Here is a 20062-nt window from a genome sequence, read left to right as displayed (position 1 = left end):
ATCGTTTTATCGCAAACAGCAATGTGAACGAGTGTACAGTACGTTATCTCGATTGGCCTAAATTCGATCGTGTCTCGAATGTCGGAGTCGCCGGAGACGACGGTTTTTAAATTCGTCGAAAGAGTCGAAAGAGTCGAGTGATCGAGAGAATGAGAGAAGGGTGATATCGATCGATAGTTCGAAGCAAATTCGAAAATTCGAAAATGAAAGGAAAAGGACGCTCGTAATTCAGAGAGCACTGCAACGGAGAACGTTTTTAGGTTGCGTAGTAAGAAGCGAGAAGGAAGGGGGGTGTCTGGATGCTGCCGCATCGATCCGATACATCACGGGGGCATTTACATCCCCCTCTCACCCTCTCTCCTTACCCTTAGATAGCAGCGCGCTCCCTCCCACACGATCTCTCTTTCTCTCTTCATCTCTCTTCGTTTCCATCGAGGGTAGTTTCTCCCGGCACGAACGCTTATGCCGCCACTTTCCTCGAGGCGCTTGCGCGTTGATCGAACCTCCCTTCTCCTTTCTCCCCTTGAGAGCTCCGTGCTCCCAACGGCTTCGAGCTCGTCCCTCTCCTCCGAGATGCAACGGCCATTGTCTACGCGTCAAATCTCAACCCCTCCTCGCGAACGACCCTTCCTGCTTAACCGAGAACGAGCCTGATAACGCCTGAGAACGAGTTCTCTTCTTTCTTTACGCGATTTCTCTTTCGTTTCTTCTTTTTAGAAATAGAATATTAAAGAAAAAAGGAAAAGAACAACTAAAGAGAAGTATTTTTTTGTTGTTGCGAGATTAGAGACCAGTGCTGAGCGACGATACGCTCGACGTCCGTGAAATTGCGACATGGAATCGCTATAAATATTGAAATAATTAATTTTGATACGCATCGGGTATCGCACGCAATGCTTTAAGTTACGCAGCAACTTTTCGCGTTCGCGTTAAATTCCGATCTAAAATTGTTCCTATATTTACAGCATCATCGACCGTGCGTGCCTGTGATAAAGTAGCAAGTTCTTTTTTTTTTCTTTTATTGGCGTATAATCGCACGGATAAAAATTAAATAAATCCTATGTTCGTTCGAACTACTTCGTTGTTTGTTTTCCTACCTATTACCAATGTTATCGTACAATTTTATGTTCCTTATACTATTATGAAAACAATGAAAATTTGTTTTCGAATTATTATGCAGACCATTCGAATATTATTGATTTCTTAATTGAGATTTCAATGGAATTTTTGTTTAAAACTTCGTTTTCTCTCTCCACATCGAGATAATACCGTTAACGTGTCGGCGGTGAGAACGAGAAACCGTCTCCACCTTGTATCGGCTATATGCACGGTGTAAGTATACGGAAGAAAAGATTCGGAACAACCTTTCCATTGTAATAAAGATATGCATCTTCTCGATTTAAGTGCGGTATTATACGGACGCTCGTAAACTATGGAATGGTATACCTATGCGAGTGCATTGTATTTTACTTCTACCTACCTACATATGTATGTAGTATATATTACAATTCGCGAATGCATCCCATTGAACTCGAATACATCATGCCGATCGTTCTATAATTTATCTATCTTTCCGATTTAATTGCGAGCGCTCTATTTACGATTACCAACTACGATGTTAAAACGAGTTAGTTAATAAGTTGCTTTTTTTTTCTCTGTCTCTCTCTCTCCCTCTCTCTTTCTTTATTTTTCTTTTTTTTGCAAAGACAGGTTAGTATTCCAGTGGCAGTGATTGGACGACGATCAAGACCACGCCCAGGACGATTCCTTAACCGCGTCCGCATCGAGAAGGCCGAAAAGAAACGACCTGATACTCGAAGACTCGGAAAATGACGGAGAGGAGAATCGGGAGGGGTAGTTCTTTGTCTCGAGGGCTCGGATTCTACAGATAGAGGCTAATTCCCAGCTTCTACCCCTCGAGGAATGTCGAATCCTGCCACTACCGTCTCTCTCTCTCTCTCTCTCTCTCTCACACTGTCTTTTTCTTTCTTTCTCTTTCCTTCCTTCTTTCCTCTTTTCCTTCCTTCCTTCTTTCTTTCTTTCTTTCTTTCTTTCTTTCTTTCTTTCTTTCTTTCTTTCTTTCCTTCTTTCTTTTTCCTTCGTCTTCACTGGGTACTTTGATGTCCCTAATTTGATTGAAGGAATCCAGCGTACGGCTTCTAACCCCGTCCTTATCGATTGCCGTTTTGTTCACCGTTACTGCGCACCTTACGAGTCGAGTGTCCTCCATCGAAGACTAGAAGTCCTCGAAAGATTGTAACCTTTGAAAGGAAGAGGAAAGTTTCCAAATTTTTAGACATTCTCTTTTTTTCATCTTCTTTACTTCGTGCGAAGACATCCTCCGTATGTGTGCGCGCTGGCTTATGCGAGAACGAACGTCGATATCCAATCCGGTGGAACTTTAATTTCCTTCTTTTTTTGCTGGGAGAAGATAGAATGAAAAGGGTGGGGAGGGACTGAGGTAGAGCAAGAGAGGGAACATTATCGGGAAAGTCGATAAAAGGAGTCCGCGAATTTTCTGCAAAACCGGAGAGATTCTGAGCAGTCGACGGCGTATCTTATCGTAAAGGAGACGTCCATGACAGAATCCCGGCGCTGTCGTACCTACAGCTACCTACTAGATACCTGTATTCTGTATCCTCGTCGTTCACGTATCTGGATAGACCGCATCATATTCTTCTCTTTCTCTTCCTTTTTACTCTTCTCTACTCCGCAAAACTCGTCTCCATCGCATCGGTTCGTCGTATCGATGTATCTCTTATACCAGAAACCACGTACACCTACATATCTATATTAGGTACATCCCGCGAAATATCGAATGGCCGTCGTATTCTTTCTTCTTCTTCTTCTTCTTCATTTTCCTTTTCTTCCTGTTACTCTTCTCTGCTTTGCCATCTCGGGAGAAAAAGTATCCACATAACGTTATGGATCTATCAATGATAAGCTCCTTGTTCCTTTTGATTTTGTTCGAAGGAAAATTTATGTAAGAAATTTTCTTAGAAAAATCATTTGATATACGAAGACACGAAGACACGAAAAGAAAGAGAAAGAGAGAGAGAGAGAGAAAGAGAGAGAGAGAGAGAACTGTCTTACAATTAGCATCAATAGTTAAACGATACAGCGATTACGATCGATCTCACAGAAAGGATGATTCCTTTTCTTCGTTCGGCCGTTTCTTCGTTACATCCCCTTCGCTCCTCTTCGTTCTCGTTCCTCAATTATCGCGATGATGGCCGTCGTTCTACGATTGCTTTTTACTACGGATTTGAGGCGAATGAAATTGATTTAATTGCTCAATGCTAAAAGATAATCGATCTGGCTTCCTTCCACGATCGACGACTTCCTCTCGGTCATTCTACTCTCTTTTCATAAATAAATGTTTGTACTTCCTCCGTTATCTTTCTCTTTTCTTTTATTCTTTTTTTTATATCAACATTCTCTTAATATGTATGTACATACGTACACGTAAGATTTAGTTTTACGTATAAGTATATATATATATATATATATATATATATATATATATATATTGTAAATAATAGTATGTATGTATACATAATATATATATTATTTGTTAGAACTTTCTAACAATGAGTAATTCGTGAAACTTCTTTACATTGTCTTACTTGCTTAGTCGAATATATACATATTCGAAGGCAACAAATTACTCGTTAAATATTTATCGAGCGCATTTCTGCGGCAGTGGAAACTTTCCTTGCTCCGTTGAGTCTAAAGATATGTACTTTTCCAGCTTGGGTATTTAATCGCGTCAAAGGTAACTGGGCCTTGACCGTCCATTTCAATAGACGTTGCTTCCTGCAAAAGAGTTCCAATTGTTTATTTTCCGCTCCGATCTCGATACATTTATTTTGAGATTTACTCGTTTATTATGATACTTAACATCGACCCGTATTCTTTATATCTTAATGACTATGTAATTTTTAGAAGATACATTCCGATTAGAAAAAATAATAGTCGTTATGAAACGATTTCACGGATTTATAAAACAATAGTTGCGTAAAAAGAAAGTCTGATATCTGCTTTTTAAAGAACTAACCAAGAAGCAAAGATTCATTGAGAAATAGTCCACACTTTAAGGTGCATCCTGAAATGCCGATTGAACTTAAAAGAAAAGAGCAGAGCGAATCTTGGCGAGGAGAACGATCATCGAATCTCGCTTTTAGTTCTCCTCTTTATCTTCCCCCGCTAAGATGCTACGAGTTCGATCATAACGGGCAGCTGCGTTGCTTTCGTGTGCGTAGAAATATTCTTCCATTCTTCGTCCTCCACATCGGCAACGTACCTATTACCAGTGTTCGAGCGGTATTAATCTGGCCGAGCTAATTGCATGTCGATTACAGTGATCGTAACGAGCGACGATAAATACTGAAATCAAAGTGAAAACTTTCCGTTCGAAACGTTTTAGATACGTTTCTACCCTTGCTCATATATATATATATATATATATATATATATATCTTTTCAAAAACCAAGTCGTCTATCTCACGCTTATTTACGATATCTTTTTCTCATTTATTCTTATTTCTTCCCACGAACGAAGCAATGCCATTTTTACAATCTCGTTACACACTCGTTTGTAATATTTTATAGATTTTCATATTGTAAAAGTAGGAAGGAGAGTTCAATTTATCGAGCTCTCCATTTGGTTTCTATGAAAGCCATAAAACGCATCCAGGGTAGTATGCGTTGTCCCGTAGGAGACGACAAAGAGAGAGAGAGAGAGAGCAAAAGAGAAACAGAGAAAGAGAGAGAGAGAGAAAGAGAGAGAGAAACGAAGGAGACGGCACAATCGTATTACTAATGATTTTACTTCGGGCGACCCTCACGGCCGTCATATCGATACGATAGAACCGCGATACGATGGCGGAAACGCCAGTCGGATAAACTGACTTCCCTCTTGGACCACCCCACACTATCCTTTCTTACGAGTGGGAGAGAGATAGTCAGGCGGATCGAAAGAGCGAGAGAAAGATAGTGAAGGAGACGGTTCAGGGGTTACGTATAGTTGATCGACCCCCTCGGACTATCGATGATTTCGTTTACCTCGATCGAAAGAGGGGCAGAAAGAAAAAGAGAGGGAGAGAAAGAAAGAGAGAGAAAAGCGTCGCTTGGATTCTGGGTCGAGGCAGATAAAATATGGATGAAACGTCATTTTCTCGTTTTGTGCGTGTTTACTTGGATGGTAAATTCGATCGGATACGTATCTCGCCAAGGCAGCTATTTCGATATTTTTCTATCTATCTATTTTTATACTCTTTTTCACATTAAACTATTTAACCATCGAATCGTGAATTCCGAACGAAAATTGTAACGATTTGAAAAAAGGAAAAGTAAAGTTATACGAACGGAATACCGTCAGTTTTTGTATCTTTCCATCGTCGTGCCGTTGTGCTTGAACGTGTGGATGTATGTCTGTATGTGTGTGTATGTGTGGGTGTGCTTATGCGTTTACGTGTGCGTGAATACGTGCGTGTGTCAGGGGACTGCGACACAAATAGCGTGTGATTGAGTGAACGCCGCGAGGGATTTTCTGTCGTACCTATGACGTGGCGTGGGAGAAAAAGAGAGAGAGAGAGAGAGAGAGAGAGAGAGAGAGAGAGGGAAAGAGTTTTAGGGGATCGCAAGGAGCTAACGGGTGTTGTACGAAGGGATGAGTATAGAAGGAGAACAGTTCAAACGACGTTGACGTTTAATACCGATAAAAAAAGTCTTCTCGAGTCCGGATAGAAAGGTTGAACAACGCATAGAAATATTGTATGAATAAAAATATATAATAAACCCGTATGCTCGCGTGTATGGAAGTGGGTTAAAAGATTATAATGAGCTTGGATAATGCGATTTTAAATATGGGAATAAAAAGGCCAAAGAGAAAGGATTTAGGAGACTTACAAAAAAAAAAGAGAAAAGAAAAAGGAAAAAAAAGGAAGAAGAAGAAGAAGAAGAAGAAAAAGTTCCAACGTAGGGGGTAGCCGACATACTTTTTCTTAACATACATACATGAGCTAAGACGAGCACGTTTATTGTTGGCGAAGCAGTAGTCTCTCGTTTTTCCGCTTCTTTCCCAACACGGAAATGATTTTTATTTGACGCAGCATGCGCTTCATAATCTTCTACGAACGTCGAACAACTTCTTTTTGTCTCTTGGTCGAGCACGAGCACGGTTCTTCTTTACCCTCGTCCTACACGTTTGTAACCCCGAATGGCTCAAGATTCTTTCTTCGTCTCTTCGACGATGCGTCTTTGTTCGTCCATCGAGGACGAGTGACAAGTGGAAACGGACGATTAAGCATTGGACGATCCCGCGAGGAATCGAAAGAATAGACGTTCCGTTCCCTTGTGTCTTCGAAAATGGTTTAACGCGCTTATTCTAGTTTTTCTAATAGACCAAACCATATTCGGGTTATTAGATGAACTGAGATATTATAGTAGAATTTTCGTAAAACATGGAATGCTTTATAAATAATGAGAACAAACGACGAAAGAAGGGCGACGAAAGGATCGACGAAAGTAGAAAGAGAAGGGTAGAGGGGAGAGTAATATTATTTATGGGGATACTCGGACGTTGGTACGGTCGTGCCATGCATAGACAGTGGCTCGTTGAGCCGAACAGACGAATGGCTCATTTTCCGACCGCAAATGTACGAAAATGCCTGTCCGAAAGCTATTTCTTAATATTCGCCGATATCGAGAGATCCCTCTTTCGACGTGCTTTTCTTGCGTTACCATAGAAACCAATGTCACCGTAGCTGATCCGTGGCTGACCTGCGATATCGCGTGTTCTTTCTCTTCCATTAAGAGTGTACCTTAGAATAATACAGCATAACACGATGGTCATCGAACTTTCCAATGTGTTCGTTGATCGAAAGAATTTAAATAATGCTCATTGCTTCGCTAGGAAGTAAACGCGATTACTATAAAAAACAAGAAAGAAACTATCTCAAGGATTATTATAGTTCGTAGTTTATGACAAGATTTCAAAGCGTGATCTGAAACGATAAGCTAAGAAACGAATTCGCACCTTCAGCAACGTAACATTCTATAGTATCGTTAAAAAAGAAAAAATAAAAAAATAAAAAAGAACAAAAAAGAAAATAGGAGAAAGGAGAGACGTCATTGAAATGGAGGAAGTTAGTTTGCCGCACGTAGAGCAGGTGGGGTGTGTATTGGTGGTGATGGGGACAGTGGTGGTGGTGGCAGGACGGATGCAGCTTTTCACAAGAGCTTTTACGAGTCGCATATGTGACCGCCGTCTCTTTTATCCCTCGCTTTATATTCCTGGCACCGTGTTCCATCCCCCTCTTTCTCCTTGAACGTCGACGCCTTCTTTCCTTCGTCCACGAACATCCTTCGCAAAAGCTCTACCTTCCCTCCCTGATCTCCCTCTTTCTCCCTCTCCCTCTCTCTCTCTCTTTCTCTTTCTCTTTCTTTCTAACATGCTCTTCCTCGAGGGTCTGAAAGAACTCCGAAGGTCCCTCCTTTTTTACCTCCCCCTTTACGCAGCTTCACGCGGTAAAACCGCGAAAAATTCTTTCTTCATATACACTAGGGAGCGATAGTCCGACATAACATAACAAATTTCTAAGCTCTTCGAAGGGCCAAACCTCGATTCTCCCTCCCCCTTTTTGCTCGTTCGAGCGCACATTTAAATCCTCGAGGCTTCAAGTCTCTCCTTCTTATAACCAATGTCTTCTATACCTCTTCCCTTTTTATCTTTTTCTTGCTTTCATATACCCTCCTCGTGTCGAGAAGGACATCTGAGAAAACTCTTAGACGACCACCCAGGGACCGATTCTTCCCACGCACAATTTACAGTTTCACATTTTATTCCCATCTCGCGTTCGACGCAGGGAGAACGTCTACTGTACTTCGACTGTGCTTCTTGGTGATGATAAAACTCGTGTTGATCGGACTAACACGAGAATCAAACTCGAATAAACTCTTTTCTATCCTTCCATCATGTTCGTCCTCAATTATCTTTTTTTCCTGGTCAAAATCTTCGTTGATGATATCGAACGTCGACGAGTTTAACATCCATTATGGTTTCTGATTTTTCGGCATTTCATTCCATACGAACGTTTCCTTTTAACGAGAAAGATTTCTTTAACAGCTTGTAATCCCGATTAAATTACAAAGTAATTACAAAATGTTCGTTCGAGTAATCGTACGTTTTCTTGTAATGTCACGGAGAGAACCACTGGCGATTTCAATTTATCACTTTCATAAAAACCGTGGGACGCACGTTCGCCGCCTTTTTCATGATTTAATTAGCTACCATCGATGAGTCTCTACCCACCTGTTTGTGGAGGACGGACCACCATGGGATCTCCTTTAGCGAACAAGCTCCGAGTCGAATTTAACGACGTGGAACTTGTGTCCTTTCTCGAAGAAATCGAGGATACGTCGAGTAGAAAGATCTCACGTTTCGTTTGATTTCTTGAAAAAAATGTTTCGGAGAAATATTTATGATTTTATCGAAGAACAACGAAATTTCTATTGTTTCCACGTATTTCATTTTCAACGTTAATTTATGAAGTAGATGAACGATATAAAATAATTAATGCGACGAGAGATTTGTTTGAAGCTTCGTTAATGAATTCTTTCGAATGACATGGGCAAAATTTTCAAATTAATTTTTCTATATGCTATTCCATCATTCCCTATCGATAATAGACGTACGTTGCTAGTGAGATTAGATCGATCGGCACGTTTCGTTCGAGCGATCGGTCAACCGTGAGAAAATATTCTTTGCTTAATTGAATAGTCAGCGGTTAATCAAAGCTACGTCCAATTAAGATAACGATCGTTCGATCCACTTATCGCGGTGAAGCGACCGAATGGCGATTATTTACGCAGTCATCTGAATAATTGCTAAGAGAAATCATGTTCGAGGAGATACGTGGCTTCGTTAACGACGAAGTCGACTTTACGTCGCTTCGACGATGCTAAATAAACAGAACTTTCTATTGTGTTACACCGATTAAGATCACCCTCGCGTTTGTTCTTTCGGCTGGAGTAACCGGCTGAAGAAACCTCGTTGATAGAAAGTTTGCAACTAGCTTGCCTAGACCGAGGAATTAATTATTATTCGCGCAGTCATGCGGACGAATAATTAAGAGAAAAAAAAAGAAAAAGAAAAAAAATCAAGGAAAAGGGGGGGAAGAAAAGAGAAAAACAAAAATATTTTCTTTCTCTCGAGTTAATATTGAAATTTATTAAACACGACGAAACACGCGAGTCATGTAAGATAGTTGCGAGACCGATAATCACTCGATAAGAAATTCTCACGTTAATTACGTTTTCTTTCCAGTTTCAGGCTAAGACAGCGAGCTGAGAAAAATCGAAGATCTTCTTTGTCTTCTTCTTCTTATTCTTCTTCTTCTTTCTTTTAATCTTTTTTTTCTTCTTTCTTTTGGACTTGTCTCGAATTCGCCGAGAAAAAGAAAGGCATGCCGAAACCCGTAAGTATTATTTTGTATTAATGATTCAGTCTAAGATGACTACAATAGTCGTTGATACGCCAGCAACAACCGACTGCATTATAGTCGTGAAGATCGTTGGTATCGTAGCCACGTCAAGAAGCATAACGTGAATTATAGCGATCGGGAGTTAACAGACACACCGATCGGGAATAGACGTACGATTCGTATTTATAGCCGACTCGGCTCCGCGTGGGCGGCCATTGATCTACGCTCGTGACCAATCGATTGTCGGACGAGATTAAAATACGTCGTAATTCAATTTTTAACGGTCAACGACTCCGGTGGGAGGCAAGCTTCTTTTTTTTTCACGCTTCGCCGAGTCTACCGCTAAATAACCGAGCAAATAGCTCGTCATCTTTTTCCTCGTAAAATCACTATGATCGTGGTACGCGATTAAGCCGTCGATCGTTTCCGCCAATTTTTCCTCATCAATTTTTACAGAAACAATATAGTTGTAAATAGTCCATAATTCGTTGATTTTCAGTCGATGATCTTTTTAACACGAGTTTCCCTTTTTAGTCGGATAAAACATTTTGCGTTTTCGGTAATCCCTTGATAAATTTATAAACGTATTTATTAAACGTATCATTTGTGATTGTAAATTGGCCGAGATATATACACGTTGAAATGCCAGTACCTTTTCCGCAGGAATCAGAAAAGAAAAGGGATGTCTTCGAGACTTCGATTGTGCTACGAGTTTTACGCTACGGTCACGCAAATGGGCTGCGGATCGGCACGAGTTATGGCGCGACTAAACGCTCCGCGGGCACGTCCGGAAAACATCGACGTATTCCCGTAGAAAAACGATGGCCGTTAGCGGCGTACGATGAAAGAAGGAGAAGAAGAAATGAAGAACAAAAAGAAGAAGAGAGAAAGAGAAAAAAAGATTTCGTGATCGGGACGAGAATCGACTGGAAAATCGGACGAGAATCTCTTCTACATAAGTTTTCCTTGTGTTAACTAAAGAGGTAGAGAGAAATCATAAGATAAATGAAACTATTGAATATTAGAAAACGATAAAAGTTTTCGAAATTAATAAAAATGGTGACATAGCCGAAAGGATAGAGTTCGTAGACGATGGATATGATTTCTCTTGCAGGCGCGAAAGATAAGTTAATTAACACCGGTAGAACTAGCAGCCTGTTATTAATCGGAACATATCGCATCCGTGAAAATTAAACGCTAGCTGACCACGAGTAAACTAATAGCGTGGGCGGAGATGGTTGCAGCGTTGGTTGGTCATGGCAGAGAAAACGCATTTCGCCATTTTTTCCCTTGCGATATTTTTTTCTCCTTCTTCTTCGTTCTTTCTTTTTCTTTCTTTTTCTTTTTTTTTCTTTCTTTTTAATTCATCTTTGTAATGTTACCCATTCGCTTTTCATTATTCTTTTCTTGTTTTTTTCTACAACATTGGCATAAAAGTCATTTTGTTTTTCGAATATAAGTTATGAGGGTGTGTCGATGACACGTGAATTTCTAAAAGTTCAGGCTTTTTAAGCATTCCGTTTGAGTATAAAGAGAAAACACGATACTCGCTGAACAAACAATATTACATTAGCGAGCTGATCAAACATCTCACGTCGTTTCGGCGATCCTGACGAGTTGACGTCGCGTTCCGGCAGCCGTTATTGCTTGACCCTCGCATTTTCTGCCAGAGTTTGCTCGTATTCTCCTAACGCACACGTTATACGCTTTCCTTGGCATTGGCTTAATTAACGGCGGAAGGATATGGAGTAATAGCCAACTACATCGACAAATATATCCTCCGATCACGAGGATCCTAGAATCCTATCTTTTCTCTTTTCTTTTCTTTGGCATTTAATAAAACTGACAAACATTCTGCCGATCTCATGCGTTGCTATATATTAGAAAACAATAATCCCCAAATGACGATAATTTATCGACGTTAAAACTATAATTTATTTGTTTCGTGTTACAGACAGTCACGCATTTCGAGGGGCACGTTAATGAAGAAATTAATAAAGCGAAGGATGGATGGAGACAGAGGGAGAGAGAGAGAGGGGGGGAGCATTGTGAAAAAATATATAAAACGAAATTAGTTATTCTCTATTACAGGAAACGTTCGAAATGTTTGCAGCCGATGTGAGTAGCAATAAATATTTGTGGCTCGACTATCGAATGCAATTATTAGATAACACGTGACTCCTCGTTATTTTTAACTATCTCGATGCACGTTATATAACCATTTCTCCTTTCTGTATTATTGATTCATTGCCCTGCGATATTATTCGAGTCATCACCGAGTTCGACCGATTTTATATCAGTTATCGATTAATCGAATATCCTCGTTCTTGACTCGAAAATCGACGAGTAATTTTAAATTCTTACGACTTTCGATCAACCATATTATTCTAATTCCAAGTAAGAATCTCAAACTGTGAGCATAGAAATTGCTGACTCTTTCTAAGCGGTAACAGTAAGTATGTACGAATACATATATACACGAATAAATATCGTGCTTCGAATAGGACAGATAGTCAGCATGACTGGCAATCTTCACCCTTCACCATCGACGACATCCCGCTGACTATTTATCTTGTTACATCCAAGTGATTCGATTCTAACAGGAGATCAATGACGGCCACCGACCTTCGTGGTTTTCCGGCTTCTTGTTCGCTCTAACTTGCTAACAGTGTAGGTGTTGGAAGACATTCTGAAGGATGCTGATAAACTGCAGAGTGTCTCGTCATCGCTAATTCACATTGTACGTGATGTAAACATCTGAAAATAAAGAAACGAATAATCACTTTTTTCTTTCTTTCTTTCTTTCTTTCTCGTTATGTTTCTTTTTTTTTTTTTTGTTTTCATTAAAAACTTATAGAAGGAAACTTATCGTTAGTGTTGGCTAGCTCATCGATCTTGTATCTTTTTCGATTTGTTTCGCATCAATTTCGCGACGGATTGCGCCGAGTCGAAACGGCGCATTTGTGGTTTAATGAATCCGAGAATCCAAGAGCAAGGGATACGGCAGGTTTTTGAGGCGCACGGGCTCTGATCGGCTTTTTGCGCCTGAAAGACTTCCGTCACGGCCACGCCCGGGCACGTGACGCCTCGAACACGACATTACAGGTGTTTGCCCATCCCCCAAGACTCCATGCCGTTTATATCTCCGTTTATATCCGTGCTTATATCTTGCCGGTTTATCCGGACATTGAGACTTGTTAAGAAATCGATAAAGCAACGCGAGAGATATTTTTTCTTTCTTTGTTTCTTTCTCCTTTCTTCTTTTTTTCCTTTTCCTCATTTTTGTTTTATTTAAAATTCTTATCCCATAAACGTCGGCAAAGTCTAGACTGGACAGAAAAACCTGTTTCCTCGGAAATAAGGCTAGTCGACGTTTCAAAAATCTCGAATAAAAGTCGTTCGAAAGGGTCTAACCTTTCGTAGGAAGTTTTCTCGTTAGTTTCGCGAGAACGTCGGATGGACGGGACGGAGGATGTCTCGTTTTTAGTTTAAATGCGTTCAAACAACTTTTAGTTTCGTTAAGGTAACCTTTTGAAAACGGACGTAAGTAGAAAAATGTATGAAAGAATCTGCTCTGTGTGCAGCTGCTTTCTTAAAACGTTTCCAATCTAGATCGATCGGTGAACGTGTAGTGTAAAACGTAGATAGGTATGCGTCTATATACTACGTCGACGGTCTAGGTGTTCTCTCTACGATGAAAAAGAACAAGTCGATGAAAGCAAGTGTGATCGGTTATGGCGAGTCTAAGGTGGTAGGTGAGCATGGACGATCGAATGGTGGGGGGAGGGGGTTGACTCGATGGGGTGGTCGACGGGATTGCCGAGCACCTCGTCTGCTCGGTGAACCGTGGATTAAGATAAACCCTTCATCGCTTTCTTCTCAGACTATTCTTCTCGTTCGTTCGTCGTGGTAACGCGAAGATAACGACGTAACGGTGCAACAATCGACGACGATCGTTAGTAGATTCTCGATCTTATTTACTTTCCAACGAAAATCAATAGATCTAAGACTTTTTCTTGATCCAATGAAGAATTATTATTACCATTAATATTATGTATATATCTTGGCACGATCTTCGGTTAAATATCATTTTAACAAGAATTAATTTTTACCGAAACGAGACGATCGGATTTCACCGTTTTACCAGACTAAATTCATTCTCTCGTAATTAAATAAATAAAGAATGGAAAAGATGAGAATGAAGCGTTGGTACGAAGGAACTGCGGTGGTGCGTTCGAGCACTCGTGCTTCTACTTCATCTCTCGGCATCGCAATCGATCTTTTAATTTCACGCCTGTGGATGCAGTCGAGAGAGTTGGATTTATGATCAGTTCCATGGCATTTTTTCATCCTCAGAAGAGTGCGTAAGGCGGTGAGCTCGGATTGGTTTCGCGTTGTCGATTCTCTATCTCATTCTTTCTTTCTCTTTTTTTCTTTCTCTCTCTCTCTCTCTCTCTCGCTCGCTCTCTGTCTGTCTCGCTCTCTCTTTCTGTTTCTCTTTCATTCATTCTTTTTCTCTGTCTTCTCCCCTCCCTCTTCTGATTTCCACCTATACGCGAGCACCATTGTTTCCTTCTTGCATATGCAGGCTTTCTTTCTCTCGTATTACTTGCGAAGTACGACGACGAATCGAGGAAATTCACGCTCTGCTTCTTCGACATCCTCTTATGCGAAGAACATTTTTTCTTTCGATTTATCCGCCTTTTTTACAAACGGAAATAAAAAACAAGTCCGATCGAGGCAATCTTATTTATGAACGTTAATTGAATTCCAAAGGACGTATCATCGAAATTCTCCGTGTAATCGATTTTATTTCATTTCCATTTTTAATTAATTTCTCGTTTTATGACGAAGAACGTCTAATTGACTAGAGTTTATACATCTTTCCTTTAAATAAAGATACGAAATACGATAGATATTTGCATATAACAGACGATCCCATTGATTACTGTTTCATTTTAATTAATTAACGTGAAATAGAGAAGTAATTAAATTATTAAACAAACCGCGCGGAAAAATCTTCACCGATAATACGATCGACTTGTATCTAAGCGAAAATAGAGTAATAGCTTCAGTTATCTTCCTTTTACGATCGAGTTAATTGGATTATTAATACCGTAATATATAGAGATAAACAACATAGTCGCAGACATTAATGTTATAAAAATTATTCTATATTCCCGGAAACTCTATGCTCTTTGTTCGATTATCACGCTTCTCGTGCAAGTGTGATATCGAAAGAGACGAGCGATTGAAAAAAAATTGAAAACGAAAAAGGCTTATCTTAGTGCTTATCGAACCGTTCGCTCGAAATGAATAAGAAACTTTCAAGGTATCGAATCTCTTTATCCTTGTTTACTCTTCGGCGAATCGCAATTACTGATATTCGATAAAGGTAGATAATCCGCGAGAAAAATTTCAGACGTATAGTTTTTTTATTTGAGAATAATTTTATTTCGTAATAATTTCATTCCGATTAGGATTAGATAAATCGAAGATCTTATAATCGTATCATTTTTTGACTTCATTTCGATTTGCGACGATATCAGTTAAAGATAAAAACAAAATTCCTTTTTATCGTTTTCTTCATTTTCTTTCTTTATTACCTTTCCTTTTTTCCCTTGTTTCATTTATTTATTTATTTTTATTTATTTATTTATTTATTTTTTTATTTTTTTCATGCGAAATCCTTCATGACATCACGATACGATACGATACGATACGATCTCGCTCTCGAATCAAAATCTCTGACATTCGTATCTATTTTCCATTTCTTTCAGAGAAAATAAATATTGGAAATGTAGCAAAGAGCCAAAGTCCGACCTATCGAAATGGAATTTCCTTGCTGTCAACGATAAATCAGAGGCGACTTTGCCGATCGTTTAAAGGACAATGAGCGAACCGAGAAAACCGTTTGGTAGCATGACACAGGGTATGTCATTACTGTGTTACATATAAGCTCCATCGCGACGACGTACTCTGCATAGGAATGAGCTGCTCGACGCCGTCTCCTCCGTCCCTCCGTCCCTCTGAGACGGCGCGCCGGAAGGGAGATATTACAAAACCCTTTGAAAAACATAGATCTCATCGGCATGCTGTGAATGCGAGGATATATCAGAGCCGGTCGAGCCTGAACGTCCAGCGGCGCGAGTATTAAATGTTCTTTAATATGCACGTTGAATATTGATCGAAAAGAAGAGGAGAACGAAGAGAGGAGGATGACGAGGACGTTTCTTTTGCTCGCGAAAGACGAGCACGCGCGACACATCCGGCGATCTTCGACTTGGAGATCGAGAGAGGAAAATCTTACGACGAGTTCGAGATATACTACCATCTCTCTCTCTCTCTCTCTCTCTCTCTCTCTCGTTTTCTCTTTTTGTTCTCTTATGTTGCAACGTATGTAAGTCTCTTTAGATCGAAAAGCGACTTGTATCGCATAAAAAGTCTAAGAAAAGAGTTCTCTCGGTAATTAAGTTTGACGACAGTACCGTTAGAAGAAACAATGATCGTAAATTCAAAATGTAAAGGAGACAGACTGAATTAACTCAGTCAAAACAAACAATCTAACCGCTTTTCTTCGAGAGACTCATCCAATTAAAAATATCGCAACGCGAGCGCATTATTTTATTATTTTATATCTGCGTAGTTTCGTATATGAAGTTTGCATATATCCGCGCAAGCAATTAATCAGAAATATTTATTGCTCCTTCTCATGCTCGCCGGCTCGGCAATTAGTGAAATGACCGCAAGAAAAAATGCGATGTCTTAAACGCGATCCCTAATATACTTTATACGGCGGCGTCTCGCGCGTCGTCTCGCTACGAGCACGAAACCACGATAATTACTTCATTAATGCTAAACGGCTTCTTTTTGTATTCAGATTTCTCGATTATACTCTTGGTGTTACTTATCGATGATCGAAATGATATACGACTTATTATATACCGTCTAAACCGAGCTATCAAACTCGATTCTCATCGTATAAATTTGCCGTCTCTTCCTTAAATATTTACTAATACGATACTATACTAATGTACTATATTTTTTCAGGTCAACGACGGCAGAGCGTCGTCGTCGTCGTCGTCGTCGTCGTCGTCGTCGTCGTCGTCGTCGTCGTCGTCGTCGTCGCGATGGCGGTCGGTCAAGACGTAGGACGCAAGTATTAACGATAACTACAAAGTAGCGAAAGAAAAACGGCAAACTAACGATAAATCAGGGCTATGGCATTCCTAAGATAGTGCTCTACCTGAAAGTCATTACAGTGGCAAAGTAATTCCCAACTAAGTAAGTAAAGCAATAAATACATAATGCATCCGGCGAGTTTCCCACACGCTGCTCGACGGAGCGGCTCTCCGCGGAGAGCTACTACGGTCGCGGCCTTACAGTTCCATGAAATCATGCATCACGGCGAGCTCGCGCGACCAACTGAGAGAGAAAGAGATATATAGAGAAGAGGAAGGAGAAGAGAAGAGAAGGAAAGAGAAGAGAAGAGAAGGACGCGCCGATTTATTTGCACGAGCGCGATGCAAGCGCGTCGATCGACCGAGGAGCCGAGAATGGATTCTTTTTTTGTCGATTGCGAGAGTAGCACGAAAGATGCAAACGTTGCCATGTCGAAAGGTTCGTGGGAAAGCTCAAAAAAATCTATTCCTAGTGAACGAAAAATATTTTCTTCTTTAAAATTTATTATTAGATATAGGAAGTAGGTACGATACATATGCATACGTTCCTACCAAACTCATGTTCTTATGCATTATGTATCAATTGATATTGTAAGAAATCAAGAAACTCCGTCGTTTCAACCGACACGTGAGTATTTAATAAAACGAGAAACATGCAGAATTTATTAGGAACGCGTCTGTTCTTCTAAAGGAATTTTTCCTTCGTTACGTCCAATCGCGTTTACCGCGAGCCGCCGTTCCTTTCAATGAGCGTGTGAACCACGTCTGACCGTCTCCGAGGAGTTTCCACTGAATTTCTCGTTCACGTGCGACAGCTAAAACCAACGAATCTTATGCGATAAAACGAGAAATTAATTATTCCAACGATTTAACTTCTAGTTAAACGCCTTTGAATATTTCCTTTTCCCTTTCGATTCGTTTACCTTTTATCTTAAATTTTGATTACCCTTGCGAATTTCGTACTTGTGCAAAGGATATACATATCTCACGAATGATTACCGTATTTGATTAAACGGGCAACGCACTGATTTAATAATTAGTCTATCTCGGTAGTCGAACGTACAATTCACTTTTAATTTAATCCGCAAGGAAAGGAAACCCGTCGCATTACGCTTTCTTCTCTCTCAACTTCTTTTTTTTTTTTTTTGCTTTTCCGCCTTGGGAAAGCCATCGAGATGCAGTTTTTTAATATATGCGATTAATTAAATTATACGTATAAGAATTCGTTGACCGGCGATATCGGACGATCCTAGAGAATACGTGCTTAGAAATATTCATCTTAAATTATCTGATAAATACTGTGTTCCTCTATCTTATAAGGCTTATAAATATGCGATACGCGATTGTTTCATATTGCACCGGACAATGTTTTCGTTGAAATTTTTATCTCCTCATCGAATCGGAGTTAGTAATTTATAAAACATCGATTGAATATGATGGTAGAGAATGTCTTCAATGGCAATAATAACGAAGATTTGAAAATATCCGATGAAGATGATGTGAAAATAATAGAAACTAATCGAGTTTGGAAAATATGTGAGGATGTAAGAATGAAATCTATCTTTAAGGTTATATCAAAGCTTTCTATCTAGAAAGCCAATTCGTTTTCTTACTTCTTTGTAAATGTAGATAAAGATCAAGACAGAGATATTGGATGAGATCGAAGATTTCTCAGCAAACGACGAACTCGTCGTCGTAGAAGACGTCGAGAATCCTTTTGAGAAACGCATAACCACTCTTACGGCCAGAGAACAGCTCGTATGTACCATTTGCAGAATCGATTTTCCGAATGAAGATGAATTCAAAACTCACATGATCCTCCACAGTCACTGCGAACCCTTCCGATGTGGCTTCTGCTCTAAGCGATTTTCAAGGTTTGATTTTTATGGGTTCTTTTACAATATATATCTTCGATTCCATATCACACATCATCGAATAATTGTCTGTCTCTTTTTTCTAGATCATCGAATTTAGAAAATCACTTGCAGAGTCACGTTGACTTCGATTGCAATTATTGTTCTCTAAAATTCCAGGTATGTGTGTGTGTGTGTGTGTGTAGTCTATATATATATTGTTTTTTGAAATGAAGTTTTACCTATTATATTACCGTGTAAGTGTTTCTTTGACTTTTTTAGGACGAAAGTACCGTACGAATTCGCGGAATATATCCGAAGGAACGGTGCTTCGAATGCGGAATCTATCAAAAGAAATGTTCGCGCGATCGCAAAGCGAGTTACGCAAAGAAAAAGTCGTTCGAGTGCTCGATTTGCAAGAAGAACTTCTTAAGACGCAGCGGTCTCCGAGCTCATACCATCGTCCACACTGCTGATTCTCCCTACGAGTGTGATATCTGTCCCGCAAGATTTAAAAGATCCTCCGTTTTAAAGACCCACAAATTGACGCATACCGATGTTAGAAGATTCGAATGCGATATTTGCAAGCATCGTTTTCATTTGAAAGGCGCATTAAAGCATCACATACTCGCGCATTACGGTAAGTTTAGAAACAATCTTCTTTCAAAAAGAATCTCCAAATAATTTTGAAACTCGAAGTTCCTTTTTTTTCTTCTTTTAAACTACTTTAAGTTTACAGGCGTAAGACCGTACAAGTGCAAGGATTGCGGCAAGCGTTATAGAAGATCCTGGGGCCTAAAGGTTCACATGTATCGGCACACAGGAGTGAAGCGCTTCGAGTGCGATCTCTGTAAGGATCGTTTCAGCGTTAAGACGAAGCTGGCGAAGCACATATACCAACATACGGGAGAAAAACCGTACAAATGCGAGTTCTGTGCTCGTCAATACGATGAAAGATATCTTCTTAAGAGTCACAAATGTCCGATGAACTTGGATACTCTTTCGAAATGTAAAGTCGACGATCATGATAGATCTGCCGAGAGGATCTTGCTCGTTTTGTAACAATTATAGTATGGTTTTCTGATGAACGAGTAAAAAAGCCTGATATATCGATAGTTTTAATGAAGCCGATATTTGTGACAAAGAAACGTCCACTCCTATGTTTCTTCCTTCCAAGATTTACAACTCTAAGAAAATAACGGTATACTCTTATCGTTTGGCTTTGTTTTTAATAAGGTTCCCATTAATCAAAGACGAAAGAATACCGCTGTCCCTACCATCCTGACTGTTGGATCAATCCGCACGGATCTCGTTCGAGTTTGCATGCCCGTCGACTTTAATAAGGCACGGCCTTAATAAGCACTCTGCTGCGGAACAAAAGTCCGATTAATACCAGAGTGGCCGAGCACTCGGTCTCGTTTCGAATTGGTTTCAGGCTTGGAACTGCCTCCGCAAGAGGTTACGGTCTAGGTCGGGCTCGGCTTCGTCATCAACGTCGAAGTATCGTATAATCATAGTATTTATTTGGCATCGGACGAACGTG

The 20062-nt window shown here is 40.0% G+C and overlaps 1 protein-coding gene across 11 annotated transcripts in view; it reads left to right on the top strand.

The window, feature by feature from the left end:
* LOC127067200 (zinc finger protein 99-like) overlaps positions 1-19775 on the top strand; it is a 47687-nt gene extending 27912 nt beyond the window's left edge. For 3 of the 11 annotated variants that reach the window (XM_051001853.1, XM_051001850.1, XM_051001854.1), the window contains exons 3-11: positions 9329-9479; positions 10149-10468; positions 11440-12225; positions 15266-15417; positions 16536-17105; positions 18296-18540; positions 18627-18699; positions 18802-19159; positions 19259-19771. In XM_051001853.1, coding sequence (XP_050857810.1) covers positions 16875-17105; positions 18296-18540; positions 18627-18699; positions 18802-19159; positions 19259-19581 — 1230 coding nt within the window. In that variant the 5' untranslated portion in view covers positions 9329-9479; positions 10149-10468; positions 11440-12225; positions 15266-15417; positions 16536-16874 and the 3' untranslated portion in view covers positions 19582-19771. Of the gene's footprint in view, positions 1-9328; positions 9480-10148; positions 10469-11439; positions 12226-15265; positions 15418-16535; positions 18211-18295; positions 18541-18626; positions 18700-18801; positions 19160-19251 lie in introns of all 11 variants that reach the window. The other 8 variants (XM_051001856.1, XM_051001852.1, XM_051001851.1 and 5 more) reach the window with 8 other exon arrangements.
* Positions 19776-20062: the final 287 nt, after the last annotated feature.

The sequence above is a fragment of the Vespula vulgaris genome, chromosome 10 (assembly GCF_905475345.1).
Source record: "Vespula vulgaris chromosome 10, iyVesVulg1.1, whole genome shotgun sequence".
Lineage (NCBI taxonomy): Eukaryota > Metazoa > Arthropoda > Insecta > Hymenoptera > Vespidae > Vespula > Vespula vulgaris.
The sequence above is the reverse complement of the archived record's forward strand: the minus strand, read 5'-3'. Positions and strand labels throughout refer to the sequence as shown.